This window comes from Tupaia chinensis, unplaced genomic scaffold (assembly GCF_000334495.1).
Source record: "Tupaia chinensis unplaced genomic scaffold, TupChi_1.0 Scaffold144247_1, whole genome shotgun sequence".
Taxonomy (NCBI): domain Eukaryota; kingdom Metazoa; phylum Chordata; class Mammalia; order Scandentia; family Tupaiidae; genus Tupaia; species Tupaia belangeri.
Window position 1 is genome coordinate 113,031 of NW_006204105.1, and position 18,555 is coordinate 131,585.

General features: G+C 41.2%; 1 protein-coding gene across 1 annotated transcript in view; it reads right to left on the reverse strand.

Annotated features, from left to right (window-relative positions):
* Positions 1–2,953: 2,953 nt before the first annotated feature.
* Positions 2,954–18,555, reverse strand: part of CHD1L (chromodomain helicase DNA binding protein 1 like) — a 55,212-nt gene continuing 39,610 nt past the window's right edge. The window contains 9 exon segments of the mRNA XM_027767387.1: positions 2,954–3,286; positions 4,453–4,561; positions 5,240–5,354; positions 8,637–8,707; positions 9,602–9,700; positions 11,033–11,238; positions 12,900–13,063; positions 13,802–13,950; positions 18,067–18,232. Of these exon segments, the coding sequence (XP_027623188.1) occupies positions 3,208–3,286; positions 4,453–4,561; positions 5,240–5,354; positions 8,637–8,707; positions 9,602–9,700; positions 11,033–11,238; positions 12,900–13,063; positions 13,802–13,950; positions 18,067–18,232 (1,158 nt within the window). The 3' untranslated portion in view covers positions 2,954–3,207.

The following is an 18,555-nucleotide window of genomic DNA, read 5'->3' on the forward strand; positions in this document are numbered from 1 at the left end:
CCCGGGGGGGGGGGGTGATTTCTTGCTTTCTATCCCTGTCTCTCTCTGTCTTTCTGGAGAGCACACATGCCTTATAGCAAAAACTACTCCAAAAAAGAAAAAAAAAATCTAGTGTCATTTCCTGTCACACTCTAGGATTTGGTTGGTTGGCTATTTTCAGTGCGGTTGTAAAGCTTCACCTTAATGCCATTGGCATTTTAGTGAGAAGTTGAGAAAAGCTTCAAATAGCAGTTGCTAGTCAGATACCATAAAAATGACAAATTTCTCCATGTATTCTCAAGTTTTATATTTAAATATTTAAGTCATCTGGAATTTATGTTGTATGATGGAAGTCTATTTTTCCCAAACTGATAGCCTGTTATGCCCATACCATTTCAATTCAATAAATATTTGAGTGCCTACCAATTGTTTTGTACGATTTTAAAAATAAATGAGAAATAATGTTCTTCAAAGACTTGAGTCTAGGCAAGGATTAGGTAATACACTAAGTACATGTAATAAGAGATACAACATAGTGAGTTCCATCTATAGCCATAAACGTGAATGTCATAGCACAAAAAAAATCACATTTTTTGTGTGTGTGGTAATGTAGTCAATGCCTTTTCCTGGTTTCTTAAAGAAGACTAGATGTAAGAGAGGATTATGGGGGCTGGAGGCAGGGGGAGGGTTTAGAGGAGTATGATAGTCTGGGAGAGGCATCAGGCCCAAGTAAGAAAGTGCAGTTGTCTTTGGGTTGTCTTTGGGTCACAGGCCATCAGGGGTTGACTGTGGTGGAAGGTACTGCTTAAGTAAATTTATCCTCCACTTACCCATAGCAAAACACAGAAAACACTTTGGCTTGCAGACAGGGGAGGGCTTTGAAATGACTGATTTCTCTATGTTTGAAGAGGACTAATTAACTTCATAGAAAGTAGTTTAGGTTGATGTGGAAAAAAAACAAGAGAAGTTGCATGCATGTTACAAGGTAAAGGAAAGTTTATTAAAAGTCATGAAAGTATGAAATTATATCAATACATATTTTTATACTGATGTTTAGGACACAAGTTAGTCTACAAAAGCTCGTCAGAATAAAATCTTGTGTCATCCTCATGGTCCCATGAGGGTTAGATGGCATCAAAGAGATAGCATAGAAGAAATAGAACAAACCGTTGGGATGAAGGAGAATGGTGCGTCTTCAGTGGGAAGAGTGAAGGGTTATAAAAAAAAGGAAAGATTTCTGGAGAGGTAGTGGAAAAGTGTTTCAGATTCCCAAGAGTTAAGGGAGGTGGGCAGGCAATGTAGGCCACTACCCCTGACAGAGGATCTCGTATTTACCAGAGAATGTACTAAAGGGTTTCCGGCTCTCCTGTTTTTCCCAGTTCCCCAAGACACAGAGGTTCATGGCCCAGGGTCTCCATCCAGACAAAAAACCCATATAGCCAGCTCATGGTAGGTCATGTATAGAGAGAAATTATCCCTTTTCTCTGCAAAAAGCAACTATGCTCCTGAAAATGTAAACTATGCTCCCTTGGGGAGTGAGTTCCCTGCTGTGATGTTCCTCTCAAAGGTAGAGAAACATCCTCAGCTAGCCAGTACACTCTAATCAGAAATGATTACAGCTTTCCAGGAGGTCCAACAGGTCTCACACAATGTCTGGTCAAGTTTTCCTGTTTGCTAATACCCCACCTATTGGTACTTTGTCTGCTTCTGAAAGCCATGGCAACTCACCTGTGCATTAGGTTAGGTTTCTCTACATTTTCCCTTTTGGAGTTTGATTCTGCTTCTAGATTAGCAGAGACTTTAAGAGGCAAGTCAAGAGGTTAAAATGATTGTAATAATCTACATGTTAAGGGATGAAGAGATACGGTGCAGACAAAAGAGCTGTTGAAAACAATGTAAGAGGGCCAGCCCGTGGTATGGAGGTTAAGGTGCTGGATCCCACATGGCTGACTATGCAGTTTGAGTCCCAGACTCAATGGCTTCAAAAATATATGGGGCAAGTGTGCATGTATGCCCAAAATCTCGAGAAGAGAATGGAAAAGAAAGGATTGTGGCATGGCTATCGTCCTGGGGGTGATTTCTCACTCCCTCCCCACCCCTCGTCCATCTCTGGCAAGTGCATACACCCTATAGCAGAATTAAAAAATAACAAACAAAAAACTAAAAAAGCCTAAAAAAAAAAAAAAACAATGCCAGAAATGTTAAGGAAAAAAGACCTAAAGAATCATGAATTTAAGGTCTAGTAGGTCTTGAGTACACATGCTAAACTTGAAGGATGAAGGTAAAGGGAGAGATTCGAATTGAACAGTAAAACCCAGGTGCTAAAGGTACCACCTTGCTGGGGCATGATGCTGGCTCTGAGCATGCCCCCAACCCCATAGCCAGGGTTTCCACATCAAGAGTCCAGAGCTGAGAATTCTGAAGTGGCCCCTGCAGCACTCTGAGGGCCTCAAAACCACAGAAATTAGACTGGCTGAGGATAGCTGCTAAGACTGAGACTTCACGTACAAAAGCATGAAAAGCCACAGCTTACATAGTCTTTCTTCAATGACTCCTCCGGTGGTTCTTGGTTCCTGCCTTCCCAATATCACTAGTCATTCTGTGCAGTTTTCATACTTCCTTTATTTCCTGAAGATGAACTGAATTTGGTGAGTAGGGGAGATCCCCTGAAGTCACATTTGGCAGGCTTCTGGCTAATGTATTGTCTTCCAGACCTTTATGCTGAGAAATGCAGAGAAGGGCAGGAAGAGTTCCATTTGTATGACCGAGAATGTCATTCTCAGCCTTGGCCTCTTAAGACCTGTGTTCTGAAGGCATCAAGTGGCTGACAGTGCTTCCTTATCCCAGAGCCACTCAGTTCCATCACCTTTCAAAGCTCCTGGACCTTTACAACCTTTCCCTGTAGAAAAAAACCTCAGCTGTCGGGGGGTGGGGGGGAAGAAAAGCAGATAGAGTGGAAAAACAACAACAAAACTATAAGAGATAAAAAATTTATTATTATGCAAAAAGCTATGCAAACTAGAGCCAAAGGCCTTCCCGGACAGGTTGTGCATCCTTGTATTACAGGTACCAATCAGAGTGACATCCAGGGGAACAAAATTAGAACTCAGAAAACAGACCATCCTAGAGGCCCACGAGACGTGATTCCTCTCTGAAATACTCTTATCACAGTAGTTATGGGCAAATGTCAGCTGGTTGCTGAAGACGAATCTGATGCTAGGCCAATCATTAAGGCACCAGCTATCCTGAAGAGGAAGATGAGGACTGGGAATGAAGGACAGCAGCTTTGCTTCTGGGGAAGTAGTATCTGTAAGGATGGTCAAGGAAGATAGATTTCATCGCTTTAAAATCAACTTTTCCAAAATTACTAGTTCTCTAGTTTAGTAATTTTTGAAACAACCATTCTAAAAGTCATATGCCTTCATTCTCTTTCACCAATTCATAAATACTTCTAATATTGTTGATACTTGTCACTGCTATTGTTATTTGATACACTTACACTCTTTGGATATACCTGAATTGTGCAAGCACATGAAACATGACCTCTCCTAAGAAGGCAGAGTCTGATTATGTCATGATCTTCCTGCCTCAGCTTTCCATCTGTCCACAAGTGCACATCACCACACCCAGCCTTTAGGTTGGGCTGGGAATCCAACCTGGGTCTCCCACGTGGTCCCAGTCTGTAGGGCAGAGCATCGACAGCGCACATCACCATGCTGGGCCTCTACTAAGGTTTTATAGTGATTTAAATACCTTGAATATCATCACTAGTGAATTAATTTCAGTAAGGATCTTAAGTAAAAAGGTAGAGTTTCTGTCTGACCATACAGCGCTTGGGGTTAATTCAGCTTCAGTCATTTTGGACTCTGTATAATATAGTTCATATAATGCTAATTTATATAGAGGAAATTATCAGAGGAGAATACTAGCCTGTTAAGGTAGATTCACAGATCAAAAAGAATTGCATACTGCTTAAGAATATCAAAAAGGTTCAGAAATAAAAAAAGTTCGCTTTGTTTGTTTGTTTCAGTTCATGGTTTACTTTCTTGTATTGTCTTCCAGACCTTTATGCTGAGCAATGCAGAGAAGGGCAGGAAGAGCTCTACTTGTCTGACCAAGAATGTCATTCTCAGCCGTGGTCTCTTTACTTTAGAGTGAAGGTCTTAGAATTTGACCTTGGTCCACAGATCTGAAAGATCCATATGGAAGTAATGAGAGACAGATTCAATGTGTTACCAAATGGCAACTGTTCAATTAATTGCCTCCCTCATGTATCTTTAAATCTGTCTGTTGGCACCCAGAAATGCTTGTTTCCTTGAATGTATATATTGGATGTATATATGTTAGAAAGAATTTGCAGTTTTTGTCTTACTGAAGAGGGGAATTGTGAAGAATGCAGGAGAGGAGTAAACAGTGGTAATAGAAAATGTAACACAGTTCTCTCTCGAGTTGGGACACAGTACGAAAGGATACATATAAGTTGGGATGCCTCTTGCCGCCAAGTGTTTCCGAATAAGTCGCTCAGTACCATACCAGTTAAAACCTTTTGTGGCATGTCCGATGCGTGGAAGATGAACACTTGCTATTAAAAAGAAAAGAACAGATCATGCTGTTTTTGCTCGTCAAAAATGGATTGACTGGTATACAAGGGAGAAAATAATTACCGATTGTCCCACTCAATGCATAAAACATCAAAAATATTCTGGGCAGGGGGCTACGATAGAGAAAAATTAAATTATTCTATTAAACACAAGGACCCACCAGCTCTGTAAATAATCACTTTCTAATTCCACTGTGTCTACTTAATGACAGAATCATAATTAAAATAAACATAGATTTTAACAAGCCAATCATAGATCTAACAAGCCAATCAAAGGAAGACTCTGAGATACACTATGTTTAGAAACAAAACTAACTCTTTTTTGGCAGAGAAGTGTTGTGTACTGCTTCTCCAAGAAGAGAGCTAATAAATAGGATTTCCTGTCTGCATGTGACCCACTTAATTCATTTCTGCTCCTCTGCTTTCTTGCAGGTAATATGAGGTTAAAAATACTCAGTGGATGGAAATGGTCCACAGAAATAATGGATACAAAAATGATCTGGAAAGGAAAAAAGGGCCATACAAATATAAGTTGGTGTGGTTTTTTTCTTTATCATGTATATTGAAGCAGGTCTTGACATTTCTCAGCTCCCTTCAAAAATACATCATGAGCTTAGAAACAGAAATTTATCTACTCCTGAGCACAGAGAAAGAGCTTACCTTTCTTTTTCTTTGCTGCTAAAAATATCTTTTTCAGGCCCTCTTCCAGGGCTGCCATCTTAATGCCAGACAGGACATTGGAGCGATCACGGTGCTGAGCCACAATCAAGGCCAACTGGGAAGAACAACCAGTAAGTGACTAATAGGACAAGAGCTGGCTCCACTGCCCACTGTGACCTGCCCAGGAGGGGTCAGAGCAAGTTACAGATCACTTGTGCTCCGCCTTCACCTTCTTTGGGTGCTCTGCCTGAACAACAATGTCCGACTACCTGTCTGACTCCATCCCCATCATGTTTGTTCTATTTCATTGTGTGGTAACTTTTATAGGCTTTCCTTTTTTTTTTTTTTTTTTGAGAGGTTTTTCACTATAGGGTGCGTGCGCTCGCCAGACAGAGAGAGAGAGAGAGACAGAGAAATAGAAAGTGAGAAATCACCCCACAGAGGGGATGGCCACGCCGCAATCCCTTCTCCTCCATTCTCCTCTTGGGATCTTGGGTACGCATGCACACACGCCCGGCGTGGGTTTTAAGCCACCGGGTCTGGGACCCAAACCGCAGTCGACTATGTGGGAGTCCAGCGACATAGCCATTACGCTAACTGCTGGTCCCTGCTTTCCTTTTTCTTTTACTACTACTTTTTAAATTTTTTTTTTAACTGCCAGGGAGCGCATGCGATTGCCAGAAGGATAGAGAGAGAAAGCACTCCCAAATGGATGTGTCACATTGCAATCCCTTCTTCATTTCTCCATCCTGTAAGGATCTGGGGCATGCATATGCATGCACACGCACACACACACACACTCACACATACCTGATGTGTTTTTCTAGCAACTGAAGCCAAGATTAAAACCATGGTCAGCCATGTGAGATACAGCTCCCTCAACCACTAGCCCATGGGGCTAATCCTCTTTTTCCTTTTCTTTCTTCTTTTTTTTTTGGAGAGATTTTTGTGAAAGGGGGCGTGTGCTTGCCAGAAAGACAGAGACAGAAAGCAAGAAATTACCCCCCGGGGGGGATGACCATGCCGCAATCCCTTCTCCTCTCGGGATCTTGGGCATGCACACACACACGCCTGGCGTGAGTTTAAGCCACTGGGTCCAGGACTCAAACCACGGTGGACTACATGGGAGTCCAGCGACATAGCCATTATACCAACTGCTGGTCCCGGATTCTTCTTCCTTTTAAGATATGTTAAAACCAGAGTCCGAAACAGGTACAAGAAGGCTTCAGAAAGTTTGTAGAAAAATGGAATTAAAGTACGAGCTAATTTTGGTGCAAAAATCTTTGATATATATTTTCTATTAACTTTTTGAAGACCCCTTGGATTTTCTAAGTGCTCTCATGGATGAAGAAATAATTGTTTAAAATCTTAGGAGTAGATGGATTTTAGAAGCTCTTGTCTTTCAGTCCTCTAATCAATGCTCAAGTCAGCCTACAACCCCAGGACAAGCAGTCATTCCATCTCTGAGCAAACAATGCTCATGAGGACAAAATGCCAATGATCACCCACCCTGTCCTAATCTAAGTAGGGTAGAGCTGGAGTGCATCATGGGAAATGCTGTGACTAATAGCACAATAGTCATGTCATAGACTTGGAGTTATACTCACTATAAACATTTTTCTTGAGTCACCAGATTCTGAGTTTCTTATGCAAAGATACTGTGTCATTCTCATTTTTTTCTTTTTTAGTGTTTTGAAAATTACTCAACAAATGATTAAACAAACAGAAATCACTTTGTCATTAGCCCCATAGACCACCAACCTCAAGCAAATGAACCTCTCTTTTAGCCTGGTTTCTAAATTTCTCTTTCAGTAAGTCAGCAAGATTTGTGCTTAAAATTTGAATATTAATTCCAGCCTTGGAGAAAGCTAGGTTAAACCTAAGAAATAAAACTCATTACAGGGGCCAGCAGGCTGGCATGGTGCTTAAGGCACTGGACTCCCATATGGCTGACCATGGTTTGAGTCCTAGACCCAGCTATCTCACTTACCCTCTCTCCTTCTCTGGTCAAATTAAAATAATAATAATGATGATGATAAAAACAAACAACAACACCACCTCATTATAAGTATCCCAAATTGAAGGCAAGTGGGAGATAGCTAAGATGCAAGAGGAAGATTTTGATATTGGCAGAGGAAATATGAATGGGTTCTTCTCCTGCCAAGGCCTGGATAAGAAAACTTCTTTTATAAAAATTTTCATATAAGTGATGAAGCCATCAGGGTTTTGAGTCATGTTTTCTTATTCACTCAGTAAATGTCACTGAGCATTTCCTATGAGCTAGTACTGTGAAAACAACTAAGGATAAAAAGATGAGAGTCCTGTACTTAGGAGGGGCCTGTCACCTAGGCCAGTGCAGGGAACAAGGAAGTAGAGGATGTGATGCACAGAAGTCTGGGCAACAGAAGTGAGGGCAGGGTATAACCCAACTTGCTTGCTGTGAGCTAAATCATGTCCTTCAAAATTTACAAGTTGAAGTCCTAACCCCTAGGACCTCCAAATATGACTGTATTTGAGGTCAGGGTCTCTTATTTATTTATTTTTTAAAGAGAAATTTTTGTTATAGGGTGCATGTGCTTGCCAGAGAGACAGAGACAGAAAGTAAGAAATCACTCCCCAGAGGGAATGGCCATGCAGCAATCCCTTCTCCATTTTCCTTGTGAGATTATGGGCATGCATGCACACATGCACACACACCCAGCCTGAGTTTCAAGCCTCTAAGTCCAGGACTCGCACAGCAGTCGGCCATGTGGGAGTCTAGTGACGTAACCGTTATGCCATCTGCTGGTCCCAAGGGGTCAGGCTCTTTAAGGAGGTGATTAGGTTAAAATGACGTTTTTAGGATGGAGAAAGAGGAAAGAAGCACACCCAGCAAGGGATATATGTGCACGGAGGAATGACAACGTGAGGACACAGTGAATAAAGGCCATCTCCAAGCCAAGGAGAAAGGCCTCAGGAGAAACCAAACTGCGTCACCTTGTGCTTGGGCTTCTGGCCTCTAGAACAGTGCATAATGACTTTCTGTTGTCTAAGACACCTGGTCTCTTTATTTTGTTATTGTCGTCTGAGCTCCAACACTGTGAGAGGCCAAGAGAAGCTGACGTGATTCAAATTTTAGTTCTTGTAAGAAATAAGTTTTATCTTTTCAGGAGGTGCATGTACTCACCAGGGAGAGATAGTGAGAGGAAGAGTTTGAAATCACCCTCTAAGGGGTATAGTCATGCCACAATTCCTTCTCTATTCTTTCCTCAGGGTTTTGGGCACACATGTACACATGTGCCCGGCGTGTTTCAGGTCATAGATCCAGGACTTGAACCGTGGTCAGGCCATGTGAGAATCTAGTGCTTTAACCACTATGCCACCTGCTCGCCCCAATAAGATTTCTTTTCAAACTTACCAAATCTTGTCCTTTGTTTCTTGACTCTTTGTCATCAATAGGAAATAAAAGGACACCTCCCAAATGCAAGTCTAAGGTAAAATGAAAGAAGTAATAGAACATTAAATTCACTAAGGACCAAGATCAAGATCACTAGACAACTAAAGGAGAACTACTCTCAATCCTTTTCCAAATCTGATTAGTTTTTTTTTTTTAAGAGGTTTTTGCTATAGTATGTGTGAGATCTCCAGAAAGACAGAGAGACAGAGAGATAGAAAGCGAGAAATAATCCTCCAGGGGGGATGGTCATGCCGCAATCCCTTCTCCTCATTCTCCTCTTGGGATCTTGGGCACACACGCACACACGCCCACTGTGAGTTTAAGCCGTCGGGTCCGGGACACGGTCGACTACATGGAAGTCCAGCGACATAGCCATTACGCTAACTGCTGGTCCCAAAATCCGATTAGGTTTTGAACCCCACCTTCAGACTCTTTTGTAACCTTTTCTCACTCTCAGTCACCACCTTAACCAGGTACTCACCTGTGTTACTCCTGAATTTGTATGATCTTTAATTCACTGCTCCTCAAAGATAACTAGCAAAATACACTTATAGGCTTTGAAGAGTGAGTACAGACTTCAGAAGTATCTGGGGGTGGGGGCAGGGAGCACTGGTCACTTCTAAATTCCTTTAGAAGTCTTATGTTTGCCTTAAGTCACTGAAATATTGCATTCTATTGTATCTATTATCCAAATCAAACCGATGTTCTAGATTAATGTGTCAATTTAATTCTATAGTTTATATAACCCACTTTGACCATTTTGTTCAAATAGAAATGCTGCTTATCTTACACAATCCAGTTGTTTAAGTCATATTAAAATATAAAATATAAAATATCACCTCTGTTATGCCAGTCAAATCTGCTGGTTCCGAGAGTCCTGCCCTGTTTTACACCATCCCCAACCCCTCCTCTATTATGCTTCTTACCTTTCATTTTCCCAGCCAGCTCATAAATTTTTCTTGGCTCAGCCGATCGTGTTTCCAGAGCTGTGAATAAACCACCTCTGCCCCAGCGGCCAGAATCATCTGATAGAAGAAAGAGAAAATTTTCACCTCTAGAGTCAAAATCCAGTCCACAATTTAGAAAAAAACAAAGGCACACAAAATAGGCTTGAGGGGCCAGTTCTGTAGTGTAGCAGTTAAGTGCTATGCAGAGAAAGCCAGATCCCACAGGGCCAACTGGAGTTCAAATCCCAGCACCTGTAGCAACAGGTGGTATGTGTGTGCATGCTCAGGATGCTGACGGGAAGGAGAATTGGAGGAAAAAGGATCGCACTAGGGGTGCTTCCCCTCACCCTACCTCACATGTGCACGTATGCACTCTGTCGTGAATAAAGGGGGGGAAAAAGGCTTGTGGAAGAATGACATTTCAAAGGGAAGAAAAAATCTAATCTCCTAGAAATATCAGAGGTTGGACTCCTCAGATATGCTTAGGTTTCCTGGAAGACACATCTGGCCACGATAACAAAAAAGCATCTCAATGATTATGTTCTGAATAAGTAAAATCTCTGTGGCGAATCTGTAATTCCTGGAAGATGACCAGGAAGGAGAAGGGGATGTGACATAGACGTAAATAAAGGAAAGTGAGCTGAAGCATTGGTTCTACAACAGCACAAAACTTCCATTTTACAGGTAGGGAAGAGGAATGGCAAGACGACTTACTCAAGCTGGTACTAACAGAGCTGGTGACCACACGGTAGCCAGTCATTCATTCGTGCTACAATGTGAACTATTGTTCACATGTGTTACGTGTGAGGCATTGTTCGAAGCACAATGGTTAGAGGAGTAAGAAAATAGAATCCTTGTTCCCATGAAACTTATTTTCCAGTATAATGAGACAGTCAGTTGCACGAATACAAAGGTACTATGTCGGGTGGGATGTGCATAATACAGAAAAATAGAAGAGCATGGATGATAACAGAGGTTGGGATGGAGTCTCTTTTGCATGAGGTGACCAGGGAAGACCTCTGAGAAGCAGCTTGATGTGGCAAAAAGAGTTCCAGGCAGAGAAAGCAAAAAGTGCAAAGGCAGTGATGGGCACACGCTTGGAGTTCTGCCTTTTCTTAAGGTTTTCATCTGTTTTCTCAACGTTGCCTCCTGTCACTCTCTTAAAAACCTTGTGTGGAGGAAAAGGCAGATATTATTCCATTATATGGGTAAGGAAGTTGAGGCTCAGGGAGGTTGGGTAATTCAACCAAGTAATGGAGATAGCTAAGAGTTAAATTCATGTCTCCTGACCCTAAAATTTATGCTTTTTGACCCCAAAATACCACACCGGGACCATCACTCTAGGCCAGGGTTCTACCTCATCCTCCCCAGCTCTTGGCACCATCGAGACTGAAGCCCCATTTCTCGTACCTACACAGTGCACTATGAGAGCGTCCTCTGCTCCAGCCTGCGGGTGGGTGACGTCACCGCTGATGTACTTGATGGAGGTTGAGTCTGGATCTTCAGGATCCAGCTCAGCAGAGCTCTCCTCTTCCACATCCTCAAGGTCCTCGGGCTCGCTCTCCTCAGAGGGCAGGCAGAAGGACTGGTAATTGTTGGACTCCCACCAAGCCATCCTTCCACAGGCCAGAGAGAAAAAGAAATCACCGGGCCTGTCATAATTTCTCTTGGAGCACATTTTGTATTGCTAGTCACGAACAATAACTGCCAACTGGAAACTCACCCTGAGTAAAGCTTTCTGCTTATTTGAAAATAATCAAGTCTCACTGATCAGCTTACTTGTATTCTGACTACACTTCAATAAGGAGCATCTACTGAATGTCCCTGTCTTTAAGAACATAAATAAAAGAAATCATTCAAATAAACTATGCTATCAGACAGCCTCAACAAAATCTTCAAATTTGCTTGTTTCAACGGAATGCATCTTCTCTGCTGTAGTCAAAATGTTGTGGTTAAAGTTTAATCTTTAAGGTCTGGCTCCATAGCCTGGTAGTTAAGGCAGCTGGATCTCACATGGTCCGTCCATTCTCCTCTTAGGATCTTGGGCACACACGCACACGTGCCAGCGTGAGTTTAAGCCACCGGGCACGAGACTCGAACCATGGTCAGCTACATGGGAGTCCAGCAACATAGCCATTAAGCTAACTGCTAGTCCTTCCCTGGCAAGTTTTTAGCTGATGGGTTCAGGACTTGAACCGTGGTTGACTACGTGGGAGTCCAGCAATATAACCCAGACCTGGCTGAGAAGCACATGGGGCATATGTGTGTGTGTGCCCAAAATCCCAAAAGGAAGGAGAAAAGGATGAGAAGGGATTGCGATGTGACCATGACCTGTAGAGAATGATTTCTCTTTCTTCTGTCTCTGGCAACTACACATGCCCTCTGGCAAAATGTAAGTTAAATCTTTTTTTGAGAAAGATTTTTGCTATAGGGCACATGCACTCACCACGGAGAGATAGAAAGCAAGAAATCACTCCCTGGGGAGATGGCCACACAGCAATCCCTTCTCTTTCATTCTCTTCTTGGAATCTTGGGCACGCACGCACATGTACCTGGCGAGAGTTTTTTTTTTTCTTTTTTGGGAGAGGTTTTTGCTATAGGGCGCGTGCGATTGCCAGAAAGACAGAGGGAGACAGAGAGACAGAAAGTGAGAAATCACCCCCCGGGGGGATGGCCACGCCACAATCCCTTCTCCATTCTCCTCTTAGGATCTTGGGCATCCACACACATGTGCCCGGCGTGAGTTTAAGCCACTGGGTCCAGGACTTGGACTGTGGTCAGCTACATGGGAGTCCAGCGACACAGCCATTACACTAACTGCTGGTCCCTCCCTGGCAAGAGTTTTTAGCCGATGGGTTCAGGACTTGAACTGTGGTTGACTATGTGGGAGTCCAGCAACATAACCATTACGCCATCTGCTGGTCCCAAAGTTTCATCTTTACAAAAGTAGTCTGTAGGGCCAGCAGGTGGCGTGGTGGCTAAGGTACTGGACTCCCACATGGCTGACTATGGTTCAAGTCCTAGACCTGGGGGCCTGCTTTCTCACTCCTCTCTCTTTGTCTCTCTGGCTGAGTGCACATGCTCTAAAGCAAATTTAAAAATACTACTACTAATAATAATGATTAATACAGTTAAATAAATATTTAAAAATATATTCTGTCACCAATAGCTTTAGAGTTTTCTATATTTTTAAACTGAAGTTTCACCATGGACTCATGATACAATAGTGACTCTTTACTGACTGTGACCCTCGCCTTGGTCAGCAATACTAATGTACTTTTTCTTATGATCAGCTTCTTCTTTTTTCCTCCTCTTCTCTTCCATTAGCCTCTTTCTCTTGGCTGCTGCTTCTTGTCTTTTCTTCTGTCTGTCTTCTAGCTCCTCTGGGCTCAAAATCCGTTTCCTTCTGGTAGATCCCCCTTCAAGGCCTGCAATAACAATCTGCAGGGAGAACAAGAGCATAATCAAGAAGGTCAAGAACTGCCCTTTCCTCCAAGCGTTTGGTTCATCCCTAAAGGATGCTCTGCACCAAAGCAATATGTATAATTCACAAAACACTGCACCTCCATACCACACTGTGTGGTGGAACTAGCAGCAAGACACCTTGATTTCCTGTGCATATTATACATCTTAGAGACGTGGTGACAGCAAGACTGTACTCTAAATTCATCCAGAATATTAGCATGGCGGGTGCAGTCATTCTGATTCATTTCATTAGGAATAAGGTACTTTTAAAAAGTAACATTTTTTCCTTGATTACAAACACAACATGTAAAATACCATTTTAACCATTATTAGTGGAAATCCTTCTATAACAATTCTTTTTTAAACAGTATTTCAATATCACGATGATCATAATGATAGCTAGATTTAATAAGCACATACCAAGTTCCAAACACTGGATATTCCATATATCACTTAGGACTATCATCCTCACTTAATGACACAGGGTCAAGATGATCTTTCACCTGAATTAAATCAGGTAATACAGTCTCCTTGTTGATGTTTTGATGACATCTTTTTTACAGTTTTTATACTAGGGTAGAGTATAACAACAAACACAAACTTATTTCTTAACAAATCACGCTAAGAGAAACAAAATGATCCCAGCATTGGTTTTTGTTCTCTTAGGATGGCAGTTTAAAAAAAAATTATTTTACATAAATTAATAGTTCTTACACAGCCTTTATTTCGGAGTGACCGGCCTTCTTGATTAGTTTTCTCCAAAAGGGTTTTCTGAAGATTCACCAGTTGTTCGAATGATTTTCTGTCTTCCTTACTGGTCTCTTTAGAATAATCTTTACCTTCGAATAAGTACATATGGTTCTCTAAGAATATAAAACACAAAGAAAGAAATGTCAGATAGTAAAGCAAAATAGATGAATACTATTCAGGGCAATGACTAGAGTGAACAAGACAACTGCTTGTATTCTGAATGGGCGAGACCAGCTTGTGATGAAGAGACTCCATTTCTCATCCTGACACTGATGGGCTTGGATTCTACATGGGGATCCTGGATGCTTACTTTTCAAGGAGAGAGTATACCTTAACCCCCTTGTGACCCATCTTTAGACGGTCTGTGAATCTGTCAAACCCCTCTACTTGGCTCAGTCACAGATCACTTGTCACTCACACAACCTACAGCTAATCCTCAGCACAAACTTCATTGACATTAAGATCACCTAATAAAATCTATCCTATGTACGGCCAAAGCACTTTTGATATTCAATTCTTCTTCCCCTTTTCTGTAATATTAAAAGAACAAGTGACAAATTTATGAGAAAATAAAGAATCACAAAAATAATCCTTTGGATTTACAATATTCTTTACAGATCTTATGAGGCATCTTTACCATCTTCATCATAATCTTGGTACAACCAACCCACTTATCAAAGGGAAAACCGAAACACAGGCAAGGATTAAGGGATTCCCCAATTCCCCCTGCTAATAAATGGTAAAGCCACGATGTTCTAACCCTACGGCCAATGTACTCTTTTCAGTATCACTGTGTCTATAGAGGGGTGGAGAGATAATGGGTTAGCAAATAATAATTACGGAAATAACTTGTAATCTTGAATAGCACTTTATGCTACTAGAGTACTTTCACATCTATTATCACATTTGATTTTTAAAACTCTGAAAGGGAAAAGCAGGCATTAATAGCACCGTTTTGCAGATGAGGACACAAAGGCTCAACGGGTTGGGTGATATGCCAAGATCATGAATTGAGTGATAAAGACAAGTCATAACTAGCCAAGACTAGCGACCACAGAGAGGTAAGCTAAAGATTCAAAAGTAAAGTATATTTAATAGCACATGTTATCAGATAATGCATTTTCACAGCAATAGGAAATCAGCTCTAAGTATGTTTTCCCTAGAGAGTATGAAAGCAAAACATTTTCATTCTCAAGAGATCAATTGCTTCGCACTTGTACCTAAATCTAACCAGCTGTAATTCTAATTGGCATTTGCTAATTAAATCAGCAGGGGGCTTTCAATGAAGCACTCTATCAACAAGTGGGAAAAAATAAAGAGCTGAGAAGTGTCAGATATGATCAACATATGTAGCTTCATACTGCATGCAATTCTTAACTTACAAATGTGCTTTGGAAAAAAAAAACTATGGCATTCAAAATAAAGCAGTTCTGTTTATAATTTTGATGCGGGGTGCTTTAATTACTAGTTTTTCATATTCATTTATATTATTTTTAACTGTGTTCTCTCTCCACTCTACAGCCTAGAGAAGGTTAGGGCCCACAGGTCCAGGCTCTCATCTATAGAACCATCTACCACAGGGGGACAACACCCCATACATCACAGACAAAAATCTGAATTGTAACACAACTGTGGATTTTTACCAGCAGTTAGACTGTCTGAAAAATATATCATTCCTTAGGCAGTTGGACTGACTGAGAAATAATTATCTTTCTGAAACAGTTCAATTTTATTTTGTTCTAGTATTAATAAATGTTAGGAAAGTAAGCTGAATTTCACCTGGATAAGGGCAGAAATAGATGCAAGCTTTGGTAGTTAATGCAATCAAAATATAACTTGAAAATACGACCACATGCATCTATTTCTTATCACCTGAAACCACCAAATTATAGGAAAAGGGATTTTTAAAAAGGTAAATAAATAAAAATTCAGCAACCCTTAGGAATATGGAAAGTAGCTGGAGGGATAACAGATTTAAGAGCTGTAGAAGCAAAACACAAGGGTGTTTATAAGGATCGCCAAGTGGCAATTACGGGAATAGAAACCCTCTCAATCTTCCAGAAACGGGATTTATAAGCAAATGGAGGAACTGAGAAGGTCTGTATGCCAAATAACAGGTGTGCCAGGAACCCTTAATTCACTCTGTCTTTTCAATTTGAACAGACAAATTTACTCCAAACCCTATCTCTTCCGTGGAATATATTAAAAATTCACCTCTATAGAAAATGAGCTGCCCACTGAAAAGCATTCAGGTGCGGACATCTGGGAAGGCTTCCTCCATGAAAAAGCTGGTTCAGCACTCACTGATGCTGGAATGGGGCCCACAAGGCCATCCACCTGCTCATGCCAGAGATGCCCATCAGCTTTGTGGAACCTCACCAGCACGCATGATCAGACAGCCAGAGGACAACAGGCGTTTTAGGGAAACTACTACAAAAACAAGAGATTACAAAACAAAGCTTAAAAAAAGAAGAAGGGGGAGAAGCAACTGGAAGAAAGACAATGCAATGGATGGAGGAACATCATATCCTCCCTGGAATAAGATTTTAAAATACTATAATAAATGTCCTCAAATAGGATATTATGTCCTTAAAATAAGAAAAATATACAATTAAGACAATAAGCAAAGAAAAAGAGTGCTTGAAGAACATAAACAGGATATTACTGGATTGTCAGGAAAGTCATGATGCATTTTTTTTGTCCAAAAATATGTCATGACAAACTAATATTATAAAAATTTTTAAAGCTATAAGGAAAGTCAAAGACTACCTAAATTCCAAATTCTCCACATATCCTAGAAAAATCATACAGATCAATAATAATAATAAAATCATCTCTAATTCATAACAACTAAACAATTAAGAGTCAAAAAAAGATAGCAATTTGAGGGTCCGCAGGTGGCATGGTGGTTAAGGCACCTGGATCCCACAAGGTTGGCTGACTGTGCAGTTCAAGTCCTGGAATTGTGGCTTGAAATCCCCACTGGGTGCATGTGTATGCTTGTCCAGAATTCCAAAAGGAAATTGGAAGAGAAGGGACTGCAGTGTGGTCATCTACCATGGGGATTATTTTCTCACTTTCTCTCTTTCTCTCTCTGGCAAGTACATGTGTTCTAAAGCAAAACTAAAAATACATACATACTTCCAGATCTCAACATCAGGCTATACTGAATCCCTGTTTTCACTGATACAGGAAAATAAAGTCATTTTAAAACAACCACGAGGCATCAGGAAACACAGAGCTACTGCACCAAAAAAAAAAAAAAAAATGTTGATCAAATTCAGAAACAAAAATTAAGAAAAAGACAAAAATCATCTCCTATACCACATGGGGTCAAGGAAAAGGTATAAAGATAGTCCTTACTGGTGATGGGCCCACAGAAAAAAAAAATCAACATTCTCTGTAATTTACAAGCCAACCAGACTACTGTTCAGAAGAGGGATGACCATGTGCAGAGCACCCTACAAAAGACAGCAGACTTTGCTAGTTAACGAAAGAGAAGATGCTTGCAACTGAGGGAGGAAAGATACAAACCAATCCTACCATAAGTATTAACATCATGATTCCAGCTTAAAGTTCAAATAGCCAAACTCCCACTTAGTCTGGGAAGAGTTCTTGGATTGAGTAAACCATAAACACTATGTACAGGGTGACAATGGGGTTAGGCAGAAAAAGAGATAACTCAGGGAAACAACATTCAGGACTTTCCACGAGGCTCACCTCAGGTGTCTACACAGGTCCTCAAAAAGTTCATGGAAAATGCATATTATGAAAAAAAAACTATGAGACTGGATCAATGGACTGGTGATTAAAGCAGCCTGATTGCACAGGCCGACTGTGTGGTTCAAGTCCCAGACCAATGGCTTGAGAAACATGCTAGGCTAGTATCTGAGCGTGCCCAAAAATCCCGACAGGAGGAAGAGATGGAGGAGAAGGGATTGTGGCATGACCATTCTTCATGGACAGTCTTCTCCTCTTCCTCTCTCTTTGTCTCTCTATGGCAAGTGTACATACCCTCTGGCAAAAGGGAAAAAAATGTAGATTTCAAGAATTTTCTGTATCAAAATGAACTATTAGGTCATAGGAACAGTTATGACGTATTTTTTTCTATGCAAAAATGTGTCATGACTTTTCCGACAACCCAACACTACTTTAATTCCATCTTTCTATTAGCCCTTTGAAGTTTGAGAGCAGTTGTGCCATTAGCTCTGCTCTAATCTCCAACTTACTTCCGTCTTCCTGCTCTCTGCTCCCTCCTGCTGCTGCGGGCAAGGCCTCAGAGACCCACTGGCCATCTTTTGTTTCTCCCAGGATGGACTCCAGGTCTACTTCATCTATGGTGCTTCCGTCAGAGGACAGCAGTTTATCCAAACCGAATTTGAGTATCTCACTCAACTTGAATAGAAAAAAAAAATCCAGTTAGTTCTCATGGAAACAAACATCAGGATATTAGTGACTCGCTAAGTGGCAGACAGCAAGCACATTCCTTCCCTGATGGACAGACAACCTTTCCTCTCTCTCTGTCATAGAGGCCACCAGCCAGGGCCATTTACTAGCCAGATGATAAGTAAGCAGAAGGCTTAGTGATGATCAGAGCTGTTGACTTTGATAATTCTCTTTAACACAAATATGTAAGCCTCCAATTTTTTTTTTTTTCTTTTTTGGGGGAGAGGTTTTTGCTATAGGGTGCATGCACTCACCAGACAGATAGAAACAGA